General features: G+C 38.2%; 2 protein-coding genes across 2 annotated transcripts in view; one reads left to right on the top strand and one right to left on the bottom strand.

The window, feature by feature from the left end:
* Positions 1-597: 597 nt before the first annotated feature.
* Positions 598-24269, bottom strand: LOC125241580. Its single transcript, XM_048150128.1, has 6 exons — positions 24188-24269; positions 8779-8958; positions 4390-4455; positions 3907-4038; positions 2185-2258; positions 598-794 (listed from the first exon to the last, which is right to left on the bottom strand). The coding sequence occupies exons 1-6, from the start codon at positions 24218-24220 to the stop codon at positions 701-703; spliced, it is 579 nt and encodes a 192-aa protein (XP_048006085.1). The 5' UTR covers positions 24221-24269; the 3' UTR covers positions 598-700.
* LOC125241579 (serine/threonine-protein kinase OSR1-like) overlaps positions 13053-24813 on the top strand; it is a 35385-nt gene continuing 23624 nt past the window's right edge. Inside the window, exons 1-2 of the mRNA XM_048150127.1 lie at positions 13053-13122; positions 21241-21345. Coding sequence (XP_048006084.1) covers positions 13106-13122; positions 21241-21345 — 122 coding nt within the window. The 5' untranslated portion in view covers positions 13053-13105. The remainder of the gene's footprint in view (positions 13123-21240; positions 21346-24813) is intronic.

The following is a 24813-nucleotide window of genomic DNA, read 5'->3' as shown; positions in this document are numbered from 1 at the left end:
GCTTTTTAACGTGAAATTTATATGAATAATTGGTAAAAATAACCAGTTAATAAGTTTGTTATTATTTATTATTATTTTGTTTCTTTAGAATTTCATTATTCAGAAACCTAATTTCGCTTAGTATAATTATGTATTGATATAGGTAGGTACTTAGGTAGTTTATATTTCAATTATAATAAATTGTATAACTTTTAAGGCAACGTCTAAACGTGTACTCCTAGAGCGTGGTGGAGCTGCAATAGCACAGATAGACCGCAGCCAAATAGCACTAGACCCTGCTCATAGTGTTGTGTTCCTGCCGGTGAGTAAGGCTGCCAGAGCTCAACGAGGGTGCGGTGTGCTGGCGACGGATGGACCTTCGGAACTAATTTGTTCCGTCTATTGTCCTTTGAGTCGTCAGCAATCCGAACTTGTACTTGGATTGTACAAGTTTCTAATGGGTTGGCAACGCGCATGTGACACTCCTTGAGCAGGCGTCCATAGGTTACGATGACCGCTTTCCATCAGGTGGTCAGTATGCTTGTTTGCCACCAACTAGTATTAAAAAAAATACACCAATTATTTCAGGATATTGACTAAATAATGAAAAAACACATATGACGTTGTAGAAACGTATGTATTTATTTGACTTCATTGCTTATTTTAATAATCCAGATCCCAAGGAGCATCATCATGCAAGAAGCAGCACTGATTGTAATTTTCAAATGTGTAGAGATATGTCGCCGAGCTTCTGATTTGGCCAGAGACATTCGCACCCGGCCGGAATAATAAGGGTTCTTGTCTCCCAACAGTCACTGAAAATAAGTAGTTAGTAGGTAGTTATTTAAAACAGAAGGGGTCAATTCTCCATACGAACGCTCTCGACTATTTCCTCCCTGATTTTTTAATATAGAGCAATGATTTTTTCAACACAGATTATTATTATTTTTATCTGCGTCGGACCGTTTTGATTTTTTTTGATATTCTTATTTATAAAGACGCTAGTGCCCATCAAACATTTCCAAAAACGGCCTTATTGATTATGGCGCAAAAAAGGTGTGGTATTCCAAATTGGTAGCCAGTAAATAGTTAGCCAGAAAAACTAAACGGTCCGACACAGATTATTTTATTGTTACTCAGATTCTCAAATTTCGTTACGATTGATTAAGTTTTGAAGGAGGAAACAGTGGAGCACGGAACCTCGATATTAAAGATTTTTTCGCAATATCTTTTAACTGGGTTGTTCTGAATGGACAATTTTTTTCGATAAATATAGTTAATAGGTGCACTGTGCGCCTCCTTTCCATTTTAGCATTCTCGCTCCTGTAGCGTCTTAACTTAATATTAGTTATACAAACGGACGTTGCTTGTTGTTTAAGCGCTCGTGCTAATATTGATAGCCGAGCAGCACGAAGGTTAAAGAAACAAAGCCCTTATTTAAGTGATACATAATAATTTTCCCCTCACTAGCTCAGAAACACGTGTTTTGTTACCAGCGGGTAAAAAGTAAAAACGCATTTTATCCACTAGTGGGTAAAGTAATTTGACCATGAATAAAGTCAAATTAACTGCTTTAAAATTGATAAAAGTAGGTGAATCTAGTAATAAAGATGATTTACCACCTGTGGAACTACTGGAAGCAGTGATAAACGCATTTTTTGCGCAGTAGTTTCCTCGCTATAGTGAGGGGAAAAGTTTTGTGTTACACTCGGGTGCAAATGTATTTTACTTCTCGTGTGTTAAAAAACTCGCAAGTTCAGGATTCTATTCTCGAACCACTCGCTTCGCTCGTGGTTCAACTATAGAATCCTTTCACTTGCTCGTTTTTCAATTCCACACTTGGCGTTAAGAATGTTAAAATACAACTTTGCTCCCTTGTATAACAAATAACTATTTCACTACACCATCAACACAAGGAATTAATTAATTAGTGTAATTGTAGAAGTGTAACTGTAAACTATCAAACTAAATCATAATCATATATCATTTAAATGTCAGTTCAGCTTTAGGCATCAATTTAAAATTTGTTTAAATTACTTTGCACACTTGTGAATAAAATGCAACTTTGTCATTCGCTTTTGAAGTCAAGAGAGTCTTTACTAGTTGGTGTGGTCAAGAGATACTTTAGTGTGGTATAGTATAAGAACCGTGGCTTCAGCTATTCGTTTGTTTACAGACATGAATACATACTCGTAAAAGTATTACCTTGTATATCGTCTCCTAGTCAAGTGAATAGTTTTATTCCATTGCACACAAGACAAGCCGAGACTAGAACATATCTGAAACAAACGGAACCTTAAGACGATACAGGTGTCAGGTCAATTCTCCATACAAACGCTCTCGACTATTTCCTCCTTGGTTTTTGAAGATAGAGCAATGATTTTTTCAACACAGATTACTATTGACCGTTTTGATTTTTTTGCTATTTTTATTTTAAAAGACGCTAGAGCCAATCAAAAATTTCTAAAAACGGCCTTTTTCAATCATACTACTACTCAAGATCGGTAACAATTAGCCAAAAAATCTAAACGGTCCGACACAGATTATTTCATTGTTATTCAGATTCTCAAATTTCGTTCCGTTTAAATAAATTTTGAAGGAGGAAACAGTCGAGAGCGGAACCTCGATTTTAAAGATTTTTTCGCAATATCTTTTAAGTGAGTTGTTCTTAATGGACATTTTTTTTTCGATAAATATAGTTAATAACACTAGTATATTTAACTGAAATTCCCAAATTGAAAGGGGGACTTGCCATTTTAGCATTTTCGCTCCCGTAGCGTCTTAAGATATTTGATGATATAGAGGAGACTGAATTCATCATAATCATCACATATTAGCCCCGCCCCGCCCCTATATTCAGCAGTGGCCGGGACATCCACTGCTGAATATAGGCCTTTAGACCTCCATGTGTACTGGTTGGAAGCGACCTGTATCCAGCGTCTTCCAGCGATCTTTCTAAGGTCGTCGGTCCATCTTGTGGGTGGACGTCCTACGCTGCGCTTGCTAGTTCGTGGTCTCCACGCGAGCACTTTTCGACCCCATGGACCATGGGGTGTTCGTTAAAAATATGTAAGTACCTACTTACGAGGGCTTTCGTGTTAAAAATAGTGAAATCGCAACCGAGCGCTCGATCATACCGTGTGTAGTATCAAATTAAAGGGCTTTGCGAGTAGTTTATAAATATATATCACATTATAGGACTTTTTCTACTTGGTCTAACAAAATATGAGAAAATGTCCAAAAGTGGTAATAATTGTACCGGTGAAGGCTCGTTTTCAAAAAATTGGCAAAAATCAATAATAGCAATTTATAATCACTAAGGCATAACAGCAATTTAAGTAAACGTTGCAGATTAATTTAGTACGAAACTTACTTCGATGTGATGTAGATTTTCAAAGAAATTGTCACTTAATTTTAGGTAATTTCTGAAAAAAATTGAATTCGCCTTAGGCTAGTTTACTCTTTTTCAAAAACTTAAAATAAAAATCTAGCCTGAAATGATTGTGGTACAGGATATACGAATTATAAATTTACCCGTTTTAATATTCAAAATTGTCCAAATTTTACAAATAAGATCGACTGATTCAGCTCTATACGTGCGTTTTTCTAAACGTGCATTAGAGAAAAATTCATAATTAATTTAGTGAGTTAGTTTTCAAAAATCCAGTCTTATAAAAATCAAGATAATAAGATGCTCTAACTGGAACTTGAATTAAATAAATCTATTGGATACCGGAAAGTGTAGTATTTCACCGACTAAAACTATCAATTTTACATTCTTTTGACGTTTTTTTTGAAAGCAGCCTTAATACAAACCTACTTCAATTGACAAATTTAAGAACCGTGGAGACTCTATCTTTTGAAGTAAGTCGATTATAAGAGGACAATAGAGTCTGCCAAAGATTTTAGTGGGAAGTAAAAGCTTACTTTATTGGAGACACTCCCGCCGTCCTCTCCCGAAACACACCGGACCTCCTCGTAGTAAGCTGGCCGGTATTCGTACTCAGTCGTAGTGAGTTTCCGGATTTTTTTTTCCAACTGGCACAAAGGTGAATGTTTCTATAACAACAAATACAAATTTATGAAGCTGCTGACGCAACTATACGAAGTTATTTTGTGGCCTCGCACAGTGTCACCCCTAGTTACATACATACTTACACGTGGATAAGGAATAGATAAATAAATACACAAATATTTTTATTATTTTTTATGCTAGGTAACTTGTTGAATAAGAATCAGTATGTCCTGAAACTTACATTTTAAAGCAAAATTTCTAGTTAAAGATAGGGTCAAACGCTCAAAGCTCTGTGTCGATTGTTTTTTTTTTTAACTGAATTTGCACCATGCCAGTTGGATTTATTAACTAGTAGCTTATTTAAAAAAAAATCTATTAAAGATAAGTCAACACACTTGAAAGAGTTGGCGCGAGCTTCGTTCCCGGCTGTCCTGTATGGATTCGGTGTACTCCGGTAGAACCTGTAAACAAAATTAGGAGTGAATCCTGGAAACGTTAAAGGAAAGAAAAAAAAAAAAAGTCTTCATTACTTATCCCTAAAAAGTTAAGTAGGTTAGAGATTTTCATTTGAAAAAATGACCCGCTAACCGGGCGCTAACCCTCGTTTTGTAAAATGGGATTTTGTACATCGCGCCAAGCGGTTAGTGTTGGAAACACACCCTGTCACACTCGCGCGATAAACCTTATCACGTCAGGCCGTCCTTTTCGCACTATTCGTAAGCGCGATAGAGACGCACCGATGCCATAAAGTTTATCACACTAATGTGCTACGCCCGCTGATTTTTCTCTGATCTAAAATTTCTTTAGTAAGTAATCTTGCAAGTAAATGCAGCTAAAGCTGGAGAGCAAGTACCTATACACGGTGAAATAAAAAAGACTGAACGGTCCTTTTGCATATATTTAAAATTCCAGTGCCTTCAACACAGTCGGTTTTCACCAGCGATTGTTAATCTTACTTCGTTGGACGAAATATATCATCATTCAAGTTAAAATTAATTTTAAAAGATAAAAAAAAATGTGTTTCAGATGCAGAAAATATTGCCAGGTATCGCAAATTAGTATAGAACATGTATGAAGTTCTATTTTTGAATTTTTTTCAGTTAACTAAAGTGAAGTGTAATGAAATATTATAGTTGACTAAGTGTCAAAGACTATATCCAACACTGAAAAGTCGGCACGTATAGTTTAGTCTTGTCGTAATTGACAGATTAAAGTCGACGAGTAGAAAAACATTTTTATGATTTGGGCCACCTGCGTGACAGGCAATGCCTATAGCAGGTAATTGATTGTGATGTATACTTATATGTTTAAACAAATAAATACGTCTAAAAAAATAATGAACTAGATTTATTACAAAATAATTTTTAAGAAAAAAAAAACCGTCGCGTCGCCTTTCGGGTTCTGGTGAAAGCTACTTGCGAATGTTGGATTATGTAGAAATGTGTCAAGTATTTTTTAAAACTGCTTTTAATGCTTTAATTATTAGATGGCATCACAAATGAATATACGTATAACGTTAAGGTTTGAGGAGTTTCCTCAATTCCTCATGAATCGATTATATTGGGTTGGTAAGAAAGTAATGAGCGATCGATTGAATTCCACATAAAATTTTTGAGAGAGTTCTAGAATCTTCTATGGTCGAAAGTATATAAAGGGCGAGTCGCACAGTTTCTCGTCAGTCATTCACTAGCTGTCGCCGAGCTAATATAAGGAAGAAAATGGACGAATTAAAAGTGCATGTAAGGCATTGCTTACTATATGAATTTCAGTCTGGCCATTCAGCCGCCGAAGCAGTGCGTAATATATGTCAGCGTGTTGCTCCTGAAGTTGTGTCTGAGGTCACGGCGAAACGATGGTTCCAGCGGTTTCGTAGTGGCGACTTTTCATTATCAGATCAACCTAAGTCTGGTCGACCGGTGAAGATTGATGTAGCCAAATTAAAAACCTTAATTGAAGGAGATCTGAGGCTAACGAGTCGTACTCTTGCTACCGAGTTAGGCTGCTCTCATGTCACCATAGAAACACATTTACACGAGTTGGGAAAAACTACAAATACAGTGTTTGGATACCGCACGAACTTGATAGAGATCAACTAAACCGCCGTGCCGATATCTGCATACAACTTCTGTTTTTTCGCCGCACATTCAACTGGTTGGACCATCTTATCACTGGAGATGAAAAATGGGTCTTATATATAAATCACACACGCAAACGTCAGTGGCTAGCTCCAAACGAAAAAGGAATAGAGACACCAAAAACAGAGCCTCACCCGAAAAAAGTTATGCTGTCCGTTTGGTGGGATATTCATGGTATTATTCACTGGGAACTTCTACCAAGTGGAATGACTATTACCACATCAGTATACTGTAATCAGCTTAAAAATTTAAAGCAAAAAATCTGTCAGAATCGTCCACAGCATGCTAAAGTTTTTTTCTTACACGACAATGCTCGCCCACACATTGCAAAAGTGACTCGGCTAAAGCTATTGGAGCTAGGTTGGAAAGTGATACCTCATCCACCGTACTCTCCAGACTTGGCACCTACGGATTACGCATTGTTCAGATCGCTAAGCAATGCCTTGAATGAAAAAAGTTCGATGATCAAGCCCATCTACGACAGTACATAGCTGAGTTTTTTGAATCTAAACCTAAGAACTTCTTCGCCGATGCTATTCATTCTTTACCAGAACGATGGAGACAAGTAGTAGATAACGAAGGCCGTTATATTTTTGATAAATGGTTAAAATAATAAATTAAATAAAAATTACAATATTGGTTATGATTCGCTCATTACTTTCTTACCAACCCAATATTATAAGAAATCGAAGCTTGACAAACTTTGATTTCAAAACTCAATATGCTTAACAAACATAACTAAATAAATGTCACTGTTCTGAACTTAAATGCATGCTTTTCTTACAAAAATACCAAAGTCACTATGAGTGTGCCGTTCAGGTTTGAGGAGTTTGGTTCTGACTATCATCAGCAGTTCCACTGCACCAAATGTCACTGTTCTGGACGTAAGTGCATGCTGTTCTTATAAAAATACCAAAGTCACTATAAGCGTGCCGTTCAGATTTGAGGAGTTCGGTTCTGACCATCATCAGCAGTTCCACTGTACCAAATGTCACTGTTCTAGACGTAAGTGCATGCTGTTCTTATAAAAATGGCAAAGTCACTATAACGGCTCAGCCACGACATTGGTCTAAGCGTGGCAGCGGTGAGCGGCGGCCATACATTGGAGCGAGACACAGCGATGGGACTTTTCATTCGCACGTATGGCTGCCGCTCACCGCTGACGCGTTTAGACCAATGTCGTGGCTGGGCCGTAAGCGTGCCGTTCAGATTTGAGGAGTTTGGTTCTGGCCATCATCTGCACCAAATGTCACTGTTCTGGACGAAAGTGCATGCTGTTCTTATAAAAATACCAAAGTCACTATAAGCATGCCGTTCAGATTTGAGGAGTTCGGTTCTGACCATCATCAGAAATTCCACTGCACCAAATGTCACTGTTCTGGACGAAAGTGCATGCTGTTCGTATAAAAATACAAAGTCACTATAAGCATGCCGTTCAGATTTGAAGAGTTCCATTCTGGCCATCATCAGCAGTTCCACTGCACCAAATGTCACTGTTCCGTACCTAAATGCATGCTGTTCCTTTAAAAACACAAAAATCACCATATGTATGCCTTTCAGATTTGAGGAGTTCCCTCGATTTCTCCAGGATCCCATCATCAGAACTGGGTTCTGAGAAAAATGGGACCAATCTGTATGCATATACATTCAATCAACGACTTGATAACCGTCCTTCTTGAGATAAGAGGCGACGGTTAAAAATTGGCTGTTCCAATACATTTCGACTGTCATGATGCCGCTTTATTTCAATGGTACAGCCAATCTTTTTTTGGCGATTTCAGCATTTGTCGCACCTAGTAATAAAGTTGTTTATTTTGTTTTGCGCTCAAAAGTCACTATGCAAGTTTGGTCCTTTTGAACCGCCTTCCAAATCTCAAAGGAAGGGGTTTTCAATTCGTCTGTATTTTTTTTTTTTTAATGTTTGTTCCTCGATATCTCCGTCGTTACTGGACCGATTTTGAAATTTTTTTTTGATTTAATATAAATGTATACAGATTGGTCCCATTTTTCTCAGAACCCAGTTCTGATGATGGGATCCTGGAGAAATCGAGGGAACTCCTCAAATCTGAAAGGCATATATATGGTGATTTTTGTGTTTTTAAAGGAACAGCATGCATTTACGTACGGAACAGTGAAATTTGGTGCAGTGGAACTCCTAATGATGGTCAGAATGGAACTCCTCAAATCTGAACGGCACACTTATAGTGACTTTGGTATTTTTATAAGAACAGCATGCACTTACGTCCAGAACAGTGACATTTGGTGCAGTGGAACTGCTGATGACGGTCAGAACGGAACTCCTCAAATCTGAACGGACTTTGGTATTTTTATAAGAACAGCATGCACTTACGTCCAGAACAGTGACATTTGGTGCAGTGGAACTGCTGATGAAGAGTGAGCCGCCCCTGGTTAGAGTTCCGTTCTAATAATCATTCTTATCTGTAAGTACTTCAGAATCATCCAAATTTCAAAATTTGTTCAGAAATGACGGAGATATCTAATAACAAATATTAAAAAATATACAGACGAATTGATAACATAATCCATCATTTGAAAGTATTTATCACCAGAACCCCAAAGGAAGGCGGTTTTTTTTTCTTAAAAAATATTTAATTCACCCTTCATGGGCAATAGGACAAGCGTTCTAACCTCCCCACAATCGGAGTCCTGCAGATACCGCTGGTCCGCCACATGCAGGTTGTACTCCAGCTGGCCCAGCACGGAGTTGAGCACCTTCTCCGCGTTGGGTATAGCCAGAATATGCTCGGCCAGGCCCCGCGCTTCTTCGGGGCCTGTGAGCGACGATGCCCAACATAACGTCCAGAGTACCTGTAGCAAATAATAGCTTTTCTAAATATAAATAAAAAACCGGCCAAGTGCGAGTCGGACTCGCCCACCGAGGGTTCCGTACAAACTTTCTTTCAAACTACCTAGTAAAAATAATCTCATATTATCATATAACTCTAATGACTTGACTAGAAGACAAAAGTATAGGCACTAATGAGTATTATTGTGTATAGCGCCATCTCCCGGTCAATTTGCTAACTAATTTGCGCGACTTGGTTTTTCAGGGATAATTCTTTATAATGTTAACCGATTTAAACAGTTTTTACTTTATTGGACAGAAGATGGTTTACGTAACATCTCGTATCAATTTGAAGTACGATATACATCCACAAGGGTGGGTAAATTGAAAGTAAAAATCTGAAAAGTTTTTGTGAATGAAAAAAAAAGTATTCAAAATACAAACACGATTATATTTTTCCTGTAATATTTAGCATAAAACCAATGTTTACTAAAATTTTTATAATTTTTCGTTGGTAAACTTCGGAGATAAGGGGGGGAACGGTATTTTTTTTTACATTTTCCTTCAAAATTCTTTTTTTTTCCACAACAAAAAAATTATAAAAAATAGATTGTTTACATTCAATTTGAGCTCTTTCCAACGATATCCCACTTGACCTAGTAACTTGAAATTTACAGTTTGCCCCCCTTTCATTTTGTTCTCTTTCATCTTATCTTACAATTAAAATTAATATATTTAAAAAAATTATACTTTCTATTTGTAGAGGTTTACAATGTTCATAACTATTCCAAATTTCAAGTTGATAACATTAGTAGTTCTCGAGATATTTAGGAATGTGACAGACGGACAGACAGACGGACAGAGTCGCACCATAAGGGTTCCTGTTGTACCTTTTTGGTACGGAACCCTAAAAAGAAGAAACTGACTGACTGACATACACAGAGAACCTCCTATAGAGTGGCAGTCTTGTATATTTGGTTCGCGATACGAGTCACCAGTGTTTGGGGTGCGAGGAGCGGGCGGGGAATGTGTTAAGCGCGCTGTGATTGGCCGTTTCAAGGACGGCGGGCAGTCGCGCCAGATGAAAAGGGACAGAAGTATGACTGTCCCTCTACTGACGCGTAAGTGGCCAATGTAAGTTGACCTATGCCGGCTCTGAATAAATTATAAATATGACTTATTTGTGGAATGTAATGCCGTCTGTTTTTAAATTTGAGCTTCTTGTTACCTTTCCACACCATTTCACACTACAGGTGGACATCTTTAAGGCATCAAAATACCCTTTTCCAATTTTTTTGTGCGAAAAACACGCGCTGCTTTCGGGTCTGTTACTTGGTCGATACTGATCGGGCACGGCGAGCGCCCGCGCTTATATCAGTGCAAATACTAGGAAGGCTGGCGACCGCGAGTCGTCTTGTAATAGATGTCTATAGGGGTTGGTCTGTGCTGACATATCAACGCACAGCCGAAGCCGCTGGTCCTAGAGATCCCAAATTTGGCACGTATAGGTTCTTTACAAGGTGTAAAGGAGCACTAAGAAAGGCTTTTTCAAAATTCCCCTCCTAAGGGGATGAAATGGGTATCCAAAATTTTTATAGAAAACCAAGATTACGAACGCGGGCTCGAAACAGCTAGAAATAAAATAAAGGTAATTAACGTCAATGTATTATGTTATGATATGAACAATAATTTCATTTGGTCTCTCATTACACAATTTTTATAACCTGCAGATGAATAAATCTTTTTCCCCTCACTAGCTCGGAAACACGTGTTTTGTCCTTTAATACCAGCGGGTAAAAACGCATTTTATCCACTAGTGGGTAAAGTAATTTGACCTTGAATAAAGTCAAATTAACTGCTTTAAAATTGATGAAAGTAGGTGAACCTAGTAATAAAGATGATTTACCACCTGTGGAACTATTGGAAGCAGCGATAAACGCATTTTTTGCGTTGTAGTTTCCTCGCTGTAGTGAGGGGAAAAGTTTTGTGTTACACTCGGGGGCAAATGTATTTTACTTCTCGTGTGTTAAAAAACTCGCAAGTTCAGGATTCTATTCTCGAACCACTCGCTTCGCTCGTGGTTCAACTATAGAATCCTTTCACTTGCTCATTTTTCAATTCCACACTCGGCGTTAAAATATAACTTTGCCCCCTTGTATAACAAATAACTATTACTACTTTTATGACAGAAAATTGGCTACGATCTCTAGAACTTGTAAGACAACACCTACAGTTTTTTAGTCATCTTTTAGTGTTCAGAAAGTAATCATATTCAGTATTGACACAAAACTGCATTGTCAATTCAATAAATTAGTGATTGAAGCAATCTGTGTGCATACAGAGTGTAACAAAAATGGTGGTGATCCGTTTAAGGGCGTACTCAGTATCGTATTCTTATCAGGAAAAAGTAGAAGAAAATTGTTTTTACGCTAAAAAAATTTTCACTTTTGTATGAACCGGGCCGCGCGAATCGGTCGAATCTCCATACAAAGATAAAAAAATTTTTTGCGTAAAAAATTTTTTATCCTACTTTTTCCTGATGAGAATACGATACTGAATACGCCCACCATTTTTGTTACACCCTGTATAATCACATAAATAAAATTATATTTTAATTTATACTCATTAACGAGTATCATATGGTAAATTTGATACTACGCTCTTATTACAACGAATTAAGATGCTAAGGGAAGGGACGTATGAGTAAGATGTGTAGGTTACCAAGGTGTACACTTGTACAGTGTACACCCATATTTTTACACGTTGTCACTGTACAGCGATAATTTAGAACGCTTAGTAAAATTGAGTCACATGGAAATTAGAACAGGCACATGGAGTGGGGTCGCCCACGTCCAGGGTACTTAGCCAAGGTCACATCAGATTCGTAAGCGTATTGTAAGAACAGCTAGCTCCCTCTATCGCCCTTCTGCTGTGGCGCGACAGAACCAGCGTGCGTAGCCGAATGCACAAACGCTCACGAAACGCTCACGAAACGAAACGTTCGTATAGATGCCTATCTCTATCGCTCTTACGTATTGGCGCGACAGAGCCAGACTACCTTTCGCGACGTTTCGTTTTCGTTTCTCTTCGTAGAAATGCCATTCGGCTACGGGGCCAGCTGTGTTTGTGTGTGGCCCACAGACCAACCCCTATAGACATCCATTACAAGACGACTCGCGGTCGCCAGCCTTCCTAGTATTTGCACTGATATAAGCGCGGCGCTCGCCGTGCCCGATCAGTATCGACCAAGTAACAGACCCGAAAGCAGCGCGTGTTTTTCGCACTAAAAAATTGGAAAAGTGTATTTTGATGCCTTAACGATGTCCACCTGTAGTGTGAAATGGTGTGGAAAGGTAACAAGAAGCTCAAATTTAAAAACAGACGGCATTACATTCCACAAATAAGTCATATTTATAATTTATTCAGAGCCGGCATAGGTCAACTTACATTGGCCACTTACGCGTCAGTAGAGGGACAGTCATACTTCTGTCCCTGTTCATCTGGCGCGACTGCCCGCCGTCCTTGAAACGGCCAATCACAGCGCGCTTAACACATTCCCCGCCCGCTCTTCGCACCCCAAACACTGGTGACTCGTATCGCGAACAAGATATACAAGATTGCTACTCTATAGGAGGTTCTCTGTGGTGTGGCCAAAGTCAACTATTGTCACCTCAGCTAGGCCGGCAGTGGCCTGCCGGTTATGTAGTATGACGCGTAACTAAGTATGTTTTAAACGTAAAATAACGGGATATTATAATATAGGTATAGAAACTGTAACAAGTAATATAACTAATACCTACTGTTTTTATCTCTCTTTTAACTTTTAAAACTTTTAGTACCTTGTACGAGATATTACTACTACATAGTTCATAAAATATAAGTACGTACATAGGAATAATTAAATAACAATATTCTGATATGTATAGTTCAATTTAAATCCTGATATTCTCCTGGACGATATCAGGAGTTAAAGTAACATTCGCTGTATTAACGCTCAATTGACGCTAACGAACTGTGATTGCCAATCCTTGTGGATCCCTGCTAGTCGGCTTGCATAGGTGAACGTGAAATACGTGACTTTATCCTCTGGAAGAACTGATATATGTTATTAGATGAGGTTTAAATGTATTTATAATGTAGTGTGAAAAACGTGAGAAAAAATAACCCACCATGCTTTCGGATATTAGGTAAATATTTTCATTTTGTTAATTATACTCACGGGGCGCTCTTGTTTATATGGCACTTTGCAAAGTATGAGCGATGTACCTACTCGTTATAAAGAGAGCACTTTCTTGCGAATAAGTCATTAGAATGTTTTTCTCAACTTTATAGGTATATGGGGCGGAACGTAACATCCCCTTTAATCGCCATAGTCCTGCTATACATATAGCAAAGACAAGACAAATATCGATGAAAAATTTAAAGCGTATGTAAATTATTTAGATAAAGATTATTTTAGCTAACATATAAAATATAACCCATTTCTTACGCTTCAGGAGCGAAAATGCTAAAATGGAAAGGAGCCCCCTTTCAATTTGGGAATTTTACGTAAATATACTAGATTTATCGAAAAAAATGCCATTTAGAACAAGTCGGTTAAAAGATATTGCGAAACAATCTTTAAAATCGACGTTCCGCTCTCGACTGTTTCGTCCTTCAAAACTTAATCAATCGTAACGAAATTTGAGAATATGAATAACAATGAAATAATTTTTTGGCTAGTTTTTAGCAATTTTGAATACCACACCTTTTTTTGCGCCATAATCATTAAGGACGTTTTTGGAAGTTTTTGATGGGCTCTAGCGACTTTCAAAATAAGAATATCAAAAAATCAAAACGGTCCGACACAGATAAAAATAATAATAATCTGTGTTGAAAATTGAATCATTGCTCTATTTTCAAAAACCAAGGAGGATATAGTCGAGAGCGTTTGTATGAAAAATTGACCCCTCCTGTATCGTCTTAAACGTAGAATTATTTAGAGAAAAAAACTAATGTTTACAGGTAGTACAAGTATACCAACTCAATAATAGGCGATTTTGATAACCTGTCAGTGAAAGTTTTTTAAACTTCAAACAAACAATTATTTATTTCTGCGAAAATTGTATTCAGTACCTAGATGTGTTGGTGTAAAATATGTTATATGCAAATGTAAACAATAGTACATCACGATACAAGTGCTGAAAAGAGGAAGTTTGAAATATGTGGGGATAAATTAAAACACGACCGCAGGGAGTGTTTTCAACGTGTACGTATTGTCAGACTTTAACATTAAGTATTATGGACCTTTAAAATTTCGACATAGACATAGACGAGGAAAGTACTGTCTACTTTGCGCCCCAAGTGTTCCGAAAAATTAAAACACCGTATATACTTACTGCAAATTATATTTATATAATGAAACTACTACCTAAATATAATATTAAAAAAGAGAAAACACATTCATTTTATAGAAATCATTTATTACCTAATAATCTAGGTGTTTCGTATTTATTAGCATATTTATCTAAGACACACGACTGGTTAGCAATTTAGGTTCTTATGCAAGACCTAAGACCTACCCGTCAGCCTTCTTTTTAAACGAATTCATTATTTTTGGCATGGTCAGGTTTATTTTCGACACTACATCGCAATCTCTAACGTTCCGAGTGATCGTAATTTTGATGCCTAGGTTATAGCACAAGGTCTTTAGATACAGAATAGTAAAATGACCTTAGTCTTTAAAATGTCTACATGTAATAATTTAATATACAAAATGTAGTCAGTCTCGAGCTGCTAGCCAGTGGTGGGCACATTTTTTTTTTTAATGGGGATTAGGAGGAGTTTTAGAGGCGGGCCGGATTTACACCAGCAATGCATTTTTGCTAGGGTGCTGGCCACATCACACACTATTTTGAAGGACTGGGAGGCGAGCGGGATAAATTTCCTTTCGCGGGCCGGGCATGGCCCGGGCCTTACCTACTTTGCCCACTATGTATTGTGCTAGGCCCGAGTGTTCCCGGGATCTCACTGACGTGAAGGATGGGTTGGTAACAGGATTCTCTACCTCCTTGCATTGGTTGTCTTGAATGGTTATTTGTATGCTCTACACCTCCACCGAGATATTCTGACTTTTTTTACTTTTAAAACACATTACACGATAGCGTAATTTTATTAATTATCGTAATTCTAGTAAGTTGCCGTTTCGGGCGCTGTTCCCTTTTTCCATACAATTGTTTACGCTAAGTATTGAGTAATGTACTAATGTACAAATACGTCGTTACGTCGAAACTTTATTATTATTATTTGAGCTTCGTTTCTTCTACAGTCTGGTTGTGTGTTATTTTTCCTTTTTTTTTAGACTGACTGTAGATCCCATCTGCTGGGTAAAAGCCTCCTCGTTTTTCCTCCACTTGTCCCTGTCTTGGGCTTTCCGGAGCCAATCTTTTCCTGCAACAGCGGAGATATCGTCTATCCACTTTTTTTGTGGTTTTCCTGGGCGTCTCCGTCCTACGGGTCCGGTCCATTTTGTTGCTTCTAGGGTCCATCTTTTGTCCCCATATCTGGATACATGACCTGCCCAGTGCCATTTTAGATGAAGACATTGTTGGAGAGCATCTGTAAGTTTGGTTTTTTGACGTATTATTTCGTTTCTAATTTTCTGTATTTTCCTAATATTCAATATGAGGAGTATATTCCATAGATCGTTGACAGGCCGTTATAGAATTTCGTATTTTATCTGTGTATGTCCAAGTTTGACTTCCGTAAGTTAGACTATGTAGGATACAGGTATCCATTACGATTTTCTTATGGGCAATACTGTATTCGCCTTTCAAGATTTCCTTCTGGGACCAAAACTTCGAAACGTCGAAACTGACAAACTCAAAAAATTATTCATAATTGACGAGGTCGTAAGTATCTTTTTTTTTGGAAAAATATTAAATAATTAATAAAAACTGTTAAATGATTAACTGTGAATTGAAATATCCGGATCGGACTCAAAGTAACTAACACCCTGTATTTCTTAGGGCAATAAATATTGATCTGTGAATCAGATCGGACGTAATTGTCGTCGCCTTGGCGCATCCTGTGGCAAGTACTAAGGTCCTGCGTGAGCTAAATATAGAGCACATTGACGCATGCAAATTGTAGGGACGACTACCAAGGACCTTTGGTAGAGACTTCTGCACAACAAAACGTAGGAATTACAAAAAGGGACGACCGAATAAGGGCGAATTCAGGTTCGGTTCTCAGGGGTCTCGTGGCCCGTGGCCAAATCCTAGGCTTTGCCCAGGAACGCAAGAGTCACAGGACGGACGTTAGCGAGAACACAGATTAATAATAAGTTTTACTAACGTGCGAGACGGAGGGTTAGATCATGACACCCACATGATACCTACAATCAATCACGAACCCTTACAGTCCATATTTAATTTTATTATTCTTAAGTTTTTTTTATTTAAAAAATAAAAAAATATATACCTAATTTGGTACCTACAACAAATTATACGTAAACTTTCCTCTTGAATCAATCTACTTATCTATTAAAAAAAACAGCATCAAAAGTCGTTGCGAAGTTTAAAAGATTTAGTTGTAAAAGCGGACCCCAGGCACCCACAATGAGCCGTGGCAAATGCTGGAGCAAGGAGGATCATCATCATCATCCTCCTTGCGTTATCCCGGCATTTGCCACGGCTCATGGGAGCCTGGGGTCCTCTCTGACAACTAAATTCCAAGATTTGGCGTAGGCACTAGTTTTTACGAAAGCGACTGCCATCTGACCTTCCAACCCGAAGGGTAACTAGGCCTTATTGGAATTAGTCCGGTTTCCTCACGATGTTTTCCTTCGACGAAAAGCGACTGGCAAATATCAAATGACATTTCGCACATAAGTTCCGAAAAACTCATTGGTACGAGCCGGGGTTCGAACCCGCGACCTCCGGATCGAAAGTCGCACGCTCTTACCGCTAGGTCACCAGCGCTTGGAGCAAGGAGGATGATGAGTACAAATAAACAGGTAACAGACAGACAGACAACGGGAAGCGACTAGGTACGTTTTATACTTAGTGAAACTATCTATTTCGTGCGTTCGGGTAGGTAACGGTACTTTCGAATAGTACCTATTCTGATTTCGGTCGTGTAATACCGTCTGGGAAAATGGGATCGTCGTTTTTATACTTTTTATATTTAATATTAGACATATAAGTTTACTTTAATTTGGCACGTTTGGCACCTACCACAATATAATATGACCTATACAGCGTGTGTATTCCATACGGGCGAATATCTTAATAACGATTAATATCGGACCTTAAGGACCATACCTATATGTTTTTTTTTAAATAGATGAGATTTTTTTTTCATACATAATAATTCAGGACGCAATGTATTATGTTAATTATGTCCACATCAATTAGCGTACCTACCTAAAATGCCTAAAAGTCATTACCACATGACGTTTATGTCATGTCAAATTAAGTTGGATGGCGTACATTGCTGCTCGGTCAAATTTACAAAATGTATTACTCTTAATTAATCGTACCTTTTTAAAACACTTTTTGTCCAAAATTATATAATTATACAGTATGTAAACCAACGAAGACCATTTACTGAAGCCTGTTAATATTTAAGTTACACAGAGCAACTTTTACTATGGGACCAACACCCAAAACGCGAAATAAAAATTTACTCTCCCATAGGAAATACTTACTATAAAATAAAACTACCTATGAAACTGTCAGATGATATTTTCGTGATTTCGGGGTTGATCCCATAGTAAAAGTTTCTCAGTATCACCTGGACATTTACGGGTTACAGTAAATGGTTTTCGTTAGTTTACATACTGTATAGGTACGGTACTCAACACATATGTAGGTACTTACATTTATTCAAACTTGCCATTGCCATAAATAACTAGGTACAAATTGAGACAGGTAAATTCAAAAATTCGTCCTAGGTATGGGGGCGTTCATTAATTAGGTTAGGTCATACGATTTTGGCTTATTTTACAATTGCTTACTGGCTACTTTTTGTACAATTGTTCCTGTCATATTTGTATCTTAAAATAAAAGTATACGTAATCGAGACATTAATTGTCTCCATATGCTTGTAAAATTATTCGGTACGTATTCCACAAAAACCGGCCAAGAGCGTGTCGGGCCACGCTCAGTGCAGGGTTCCGTAGTTTTCCGTATTTTTCTCAAAAACTACTGAACCTATCAAGTTCAAAATAATTTTCCTAGAAAGTATTTATAAAGTTCTACTTTTGTGATTTTTTTCATATTTTTTAACCATATGGTTTAAAAGTTAGAGGGGGGGGACGCACTTTTTTTTCCTTTAGGAGCGATTATTTCCGAAAATATTAATATTATCAAAAAACGATCTGAGTAAACCCTTATTCATTTTTAAATACCTATCCAACAATATATCACACGTTGGGGTTGGAATGAAAAAAAATATCAGCCCCCACTTTACATGTAGGGGGGGTACCCTAATAAAACATTTTTTTCCATTTTTTATTTTTGCACTTTGTCGGCGTGATTGATATACATATTGGTACCAAATTTCAGCTTTCTAGTGCTAACGGTTACTGAGATTATCCGCGGACGGACGGACGGACGGACGGACGGACGGACGGACGGACGGACGGACGGACGGACGGACGGACGGACAGACAGACATGGCGAAACTATAAGGGTTCCTAGTTGACTACGGAACCCTAAAAAACACCCAATAACTCAACGGTCGTATTCGAACAATACGTATACGATGTCACAGCGAGAGTGATAAGATATCGATCTGTCAGTGTCTATATAATTTACAAATATATAATATACATAGAAATAACACATGAATCATCACCATTACACAAATAAATGTACTTACGGTTTCGAACCCAGCTAGGACCATTGCTACAATAGACGTAGCATGATGGTCACTTGTCACTACCCACCAGGCCACAGTATGTCAGACAAATCGTAAAGGCATAATTCGAATGACCGACCGAAATTAGAGTAGATAGGTAAATCCCGTAGTCTAATAGGTGTACATCTACTACTGCGTTTTCTCACTATCCGATCCGATATCGGATGTAATAATAATAATAATAAGCCCCCAGGGCAGCTTGTGGCGAGCTGAATGGGAAGTGGCGTCCCTTGGGTCCCATGCCCCCGAGAGTCGATCAGATCCCTCCCTCCGGCTTGCCTTCATTGGCCGGCCGGAGTGAACACTGAGCAGGGGTCGCAGGACTCTCACCTCTGGCTTGCCTTAACCGGCCGTCCAGAGTGGGGTGCCAGAGCTATATGCTTGCAGGGTGGAAGTGAAATATGCATAAGACGCGAGTTGGCACAGTGGCTGTTTCGTACAGACTGGGTAGAAAGCGGCGCACACCTCTCCACACCCTGAGCCGCTCACGCTATGTTGTGCCCTTGTCGCTCCGTGCGAGCGGCCGTTTTCGGGGACCCATATAGTGAGTTGGCGAGTCACCACCTGCCTATTTTGTCATGTTTTGTAACATATGAGTAAGGCAGGTGCCATAGTTTTTCCAATAGCACCGGTTACGAATTCACTAGCAACTCAACATAATAGCCCGGTTTCTTTTTGTACCTTTATCTTACAATAGTTCTACACTAACCGGGGCTTGTCCTTGGGTGCATTACTATAGTGCGGACAGGGATAATCGCTGGTTTGTGTCACATTACATTTAGATTAAACTGTTCTAAAGGGCCACTGCGCTGTTGGCTTCGGCCCCACGTATGCCTTACAAAGGTCCGGGACCCCATGGTCCCGAGATATGTAAAGAACAAACATAATAATAATAATAATAAAATACTTTATTGCACACTACAGAAGAAAAGAAACATAATTCAGAACAGATACAACGTGGTAGGTAACAACAGGCGGTCTTATCGCTAAAACAGCGGTCTCTTACAGACAACCTTCAGATAGTCGAGTGGCGATCGGAATAAAATTTACGGGTGGTGCAAAAAAGAATAACAGAAGGCTAGTACCTAAATGTACAATATAATAAAATACATATACTACAAATATAAAAACTATGATAGACTACATATACTAATAAATACAACAATATATGAGATATAACTATGGAGACCATTTCAACGACATGAAATTTCTTGGAAAACAGAAAGTTTATGAAGTAGACAAATAATGATCCTTCAACATTAGGAAGGATTTCCATGTAGGAAGGATTTCAAAGGAAAGAATCAAAGATGGCGGCGTAAATATGAGGGATATCGGCCCTACATCGGACATCGGATCGGATAATGTGAAAACGCACTTACGGTATAATATTACTCGACAGCCACCACGTCTCTCAATGTAGGTTAATATTACTCAATTTAGGTAATTATACTTAGATACCCAGCTCTGATCTAGTACTTATTTCTGATTCCTTCATGTTATTATTATCTCTAGATTGAACCAATCCCTGACTGCCTCATTCGAACGATACTTCTTAGACATGAGTTGGATTCGGATGATCGCGTTATGATGATCAGCCGGCCTAGTCGAATGACAATCGTATGACGCTAGACGCCAATCGAAAGGCAGTCTGGCTCTGTCGTGTGATAGAGATATATAGCTATAATAGTACATTACGATACAAGTGCGTAAAAAAGGAAGTTCGAAACACGACCGAAGGGAGTGTTTTAAATCGACACGAGTTACGAATTTCCTTTTCGCACGTGTATCGTACGACGTTTTTCAGTACAAATGAGCCTTCGAAGTTTCGACCTGGCATATAATGAACCACTTCTCGCACTAGTGCGTAAAAAAACACCATCTGTACTGACAAAACAATATTAGGTATCGTGAGCGATTGTGCATTTGGCTACATAAGTACATACCCTGTTAGTGACAAAAGTAACGTTTCTTCAAAGAAATACCTAAGTAAGTATATAAATTTCTCGGATGAACTATTTCACGCGAAGCAATGGTAATATGGTCGAAGTTTCCGATTTCGGTTATATTTAAGTATGAGAAATAATACTACGTAAATTGAATATAATACATCGCGTATTAATCTTATAATGACTTTACCTATAATACATTCGTCTCGGACATTTTACAATGTTTGTAGTGTAATTACAATTCTACTACCTACCCACATATTACGAGAAATTAATGAACCTGAATGAACCACATATTGTTATAGATTTTAAAGGTAGGTTCTCGGTGGAACTGGTGTGTATTATTTAACTAGAAACAACAACTGATTAAATAACAAATGTACATATTCCTATTATTGGCCTACTTAAATGAGATTATTTTATGAAATGTAAATATTGTTTTGTTTTTTATTTCAGCAGGGCGCGAGGGGTGGAGGTGCGCAGGCGCCATCGCGGCTACTTCAAAATGGAACCCGTGTTGGAAAACGAACAACTTTTCAAAAACACTCACTTTGGAGACAGGTGAATTAACTCACTTATACAACGTGAGCCTGAACAACCCGAAATATTTGACCAGTGTACTCGTATTACTCAAAAAAAAAATTAAAAACACTCAAACAAAATTTTTACAAGGCCGTGTAAAAATATTCAAAGTAAAAAAGTATATTTTTTTAAATACCTCTATTATCAATTTTTTTTTCTCAAAAATTAACAAAAATCATATAATATGTTATGCTTGTTTTTACATCAAAAACGCGTGGTTAAAATTTTTCGGGTCATGCAGGACCACAAAAAGAAAAAAAGAAAACTAACTGACAGATTCGGTCATCCTCATCGTATTCTAATTAAGAAAAAGTAGACAAAAAATACGACTAGTTATTGCTATATTTTTCTATGGAGCAGGAATGCCAATTCAAGCAATACACGCATCGAAATTATTTTGGGTATATTTTTTTCTTTAAATTTTTCTTGCTTAGAATACGAAACCAACGATGTTTTTGAACGTACGAGTACAAAGCGAAGCAAAAGTTCTTACATTTGGCTACAAATTTACACTCCGCTAGGTACACGTTCAGGCATTTGGATGTCTTTAACCTTGTACAATACCTCTATGATAGATATGCATAGTGCTGTCACTTAAAAACCACTACATAATACAGTGGCGGTGGCATTGTGATCTCGTTGAACCGCATGCGTTGAAAATGAGAGTCATGCTGATGAAATACATTTAAAACCGTGGCCTCAAGTAGTTTTTCTTTAATGTCTGAAGCTGAAGGATATTTATAGTCTTCATAAAACGAAAGCTAAGTAACTTAATATTGAGCACCTGACTGAATTCGATCGCATATGAGACTTTTTTTGTCTGATAGGTATTGATATATCTGTGGGTAGTTCTATAAACTACGATATTATTTAAGTCGTATCTAATACTGAGTAAAATGAAATTTCCTAAATTAATATACCCACTTAAGTTTAAGTGGCTTTAACATGTTTACCCACTAAGTACTTAAAGTCAATTTTCTGTTACTTCATTAAGGTTTTAACTGTAACTATGTGCCGAAACAGATAAGCCGTGTAATTGAAAGGAGATACTATCTAGACACGCGGTAGCGTGTCAAGCCAAGTTCAAGTAACAGAACTGGCGAGCAGCACCGTGTGTAATATTACACGAACCGTTTGGAGCCACTTTTGACCCCCTCATAACTCAAAAACTATTTTACATAAACGTGTCAAATTTGGCTCATATATTTAGACTTGCGAGAAATATATGTGCTCTAAATTTTATAAACACATCTCAAACGGTTATTTAGATAATAACGTCTAAAAATCGTCATTATTATCATATATTTATATACCTATAGACATAAATTCTAACCCAGTTCCAGGTGACCTAGAAAGTTCAAATTTGGCATTCAGATAGGAAATTAGGTAAAAACACGGGAAAAAATCAGAAAATGGTAAATTTAGAAATTTCTTTTTTAGTCCGTATATTCCCGTGTTAGAGCTTACAACTAAGAGTGAACGCACTCGTGGCCTCTTCATCAGGCAAAGACCTCACGAGGCTTTTAGCCGTGTCCAAATCGGAATCTGTTCAGTGGCTTCACGCCTATCCCTCGCCCAATACCGGTACTTTAATTAACCCAAGTACCTTACGCATAGCCGTAGGTCTCCGGCTTGGAGTAGACATATGCACAGACCACGCTTGTGCTTCTTGTGGGGCCCCAGTAGACCGGCTGGGCCACCACGGCCTTTCCTGCTCCTCGGGCGCAGGCCGCCTTTCTCGCCATGCCGCCCTTAACGACATCCTTAGAAGGGCTCTCGTCAGCGCTAACGTCCCTGCAGCTCTGGAGCCCCAGATCGCACGGGACGATGGCAAGCGCCCGGACGGGATGTCGTTAATCCCTTGGAGAAAGGGCCGCGCGCTGGTATGGGACGCTACCTGCGGCAGCCAGCAAAAAGGGCGGAGCGGCGGCTGACGCACGGGAGCGGTTTAAGGCCAACAAATATAGCTGTCTCGGCGCCAACTATGAGTTCGTAGCATTTGGCGTCGAGACACTAGGACCGTGGGGTAAAGGAGCGCGTGGGCTTCTCAGGGAGTTGGGGAAGCGGTTAAGGGAAGCAACAGGTGACCCTCGCGCCGGCAGCTTTCTCGCGCAAAGAATTGCAATTGCAATACAGCGCGGGAATGCTGCCTGCGTGATGAGCACTTTGCCGAGAAGCCAGGGTTTAGACTTTTAGGTATTTATATGTTTTAGATAGTTGTAGTTTTAGTTTTCTGTCTAGTATAATTTTAATAGTATAATTTGTAGTATGTATTTATTTCTAATAATAAATCTTTTTAATACTAAGAGTATAGTCGATTTTCCTATTTATTACGTTATTAACTGGGATTTAGAATTAATTATTGTTTCAATATTTAGCGCATATAATTTATCTACAAAAAGTAATGATATCCCATCAAAAACATAAATGGGAAATGAGAGCCAAGTTCAATAATATGATACCTACATGCCTTGGTTGTTGACTTCAACGAAAAAAGAAGTGAAATCTTAATGGGTGCCAAGTTCAATGGTCCGTCCTGAAATTTATTTATAACAACATAAAATATCATTTATTCTTATTACTTAGAATAAAATATGTAGCCTGAGGTCTGACTTGGCTAGTTTTAAGTCAATCGGTAATAACTCTGAAACTAGGCGATACACTGTTAAAATCTTTCGGGTTATTCAGGCCCACGGTGTATACAATAAAAAATGTAGGTAGGTGTAGTTATATCGAATTTGAATGAAGCGATTGTGAAATAAGAAATGGATGATGACAACAAACAGATATTTTCTCAAAAGAAGAAATAAATGAAACTTACTTTCAACAACAAAACGTAAACTGCTGTAGACATTGCGACGCTAAACTTAAAAATAATGAAACTTTCAGTGCGGGCTAGCCTGGGATGCCGTTATGAATGACGGGCACGAGGCAGGGCGCCTTTTTATATTACAAAGCATTATCAGAAATCCATACCACAGTCCGAGTGTTTTCATTAATATTGGAATTAATCCTTGCATTAGACATAGTATGGATAAGTACAAGTGGTAGCTAACTTAAACTTACGTAGAAAAGTTTAGACATTAATTAAATACATGGTACTTACAACGTACGTACATAATACGTACTACACGTTTTACTTTCTTGCTTTCCCAATTTTACTTTTCAGTGTTTTCAAAGGGTAAAACGGGATCCTCCACTGTCCGGGAGTCACCTCACCGCTGTCCGTGCGTTCGTCCATTCTTCCTTCTTTCTGTCCGTCTGTAAGCAGGCTGTATTTCATGCTTAGTTCGACATTTATAATTTTCACAGATGAAGTATTTCTGTTGCCGCTATAACAAAATAAGATATAAAACAGAGTAAAAGGTGGTTGCGGTTGCGGTGGGAGTAGTTGCGGTCGTACCTACCTAATTTAAATGTAGGTATAAAATAATTCTCATAGGTAGT

This window comes from Leguminivora glycinivorella, chromosome Z (assembly GCF_023078275.1).
Source record: "Leguminivora glycinivorella isolate SPB_JAAS2020 chromosome Z, LegGlyc_1.1, whole genome shotgun sequence".
In the NCBI taxonomy this organism is placed as follows: Eukaryota; Metazoa; Arthropoda; class Insecta; order Lepidoptera; family Tortricidae; genus Leguminivora; species Leguminivora glycinivorella.
The sequence above is the reverse complement of the archived record's forward strand: the minus strand, read 5'-3'. Positions and strand labels throughout refer to the sequence as shown.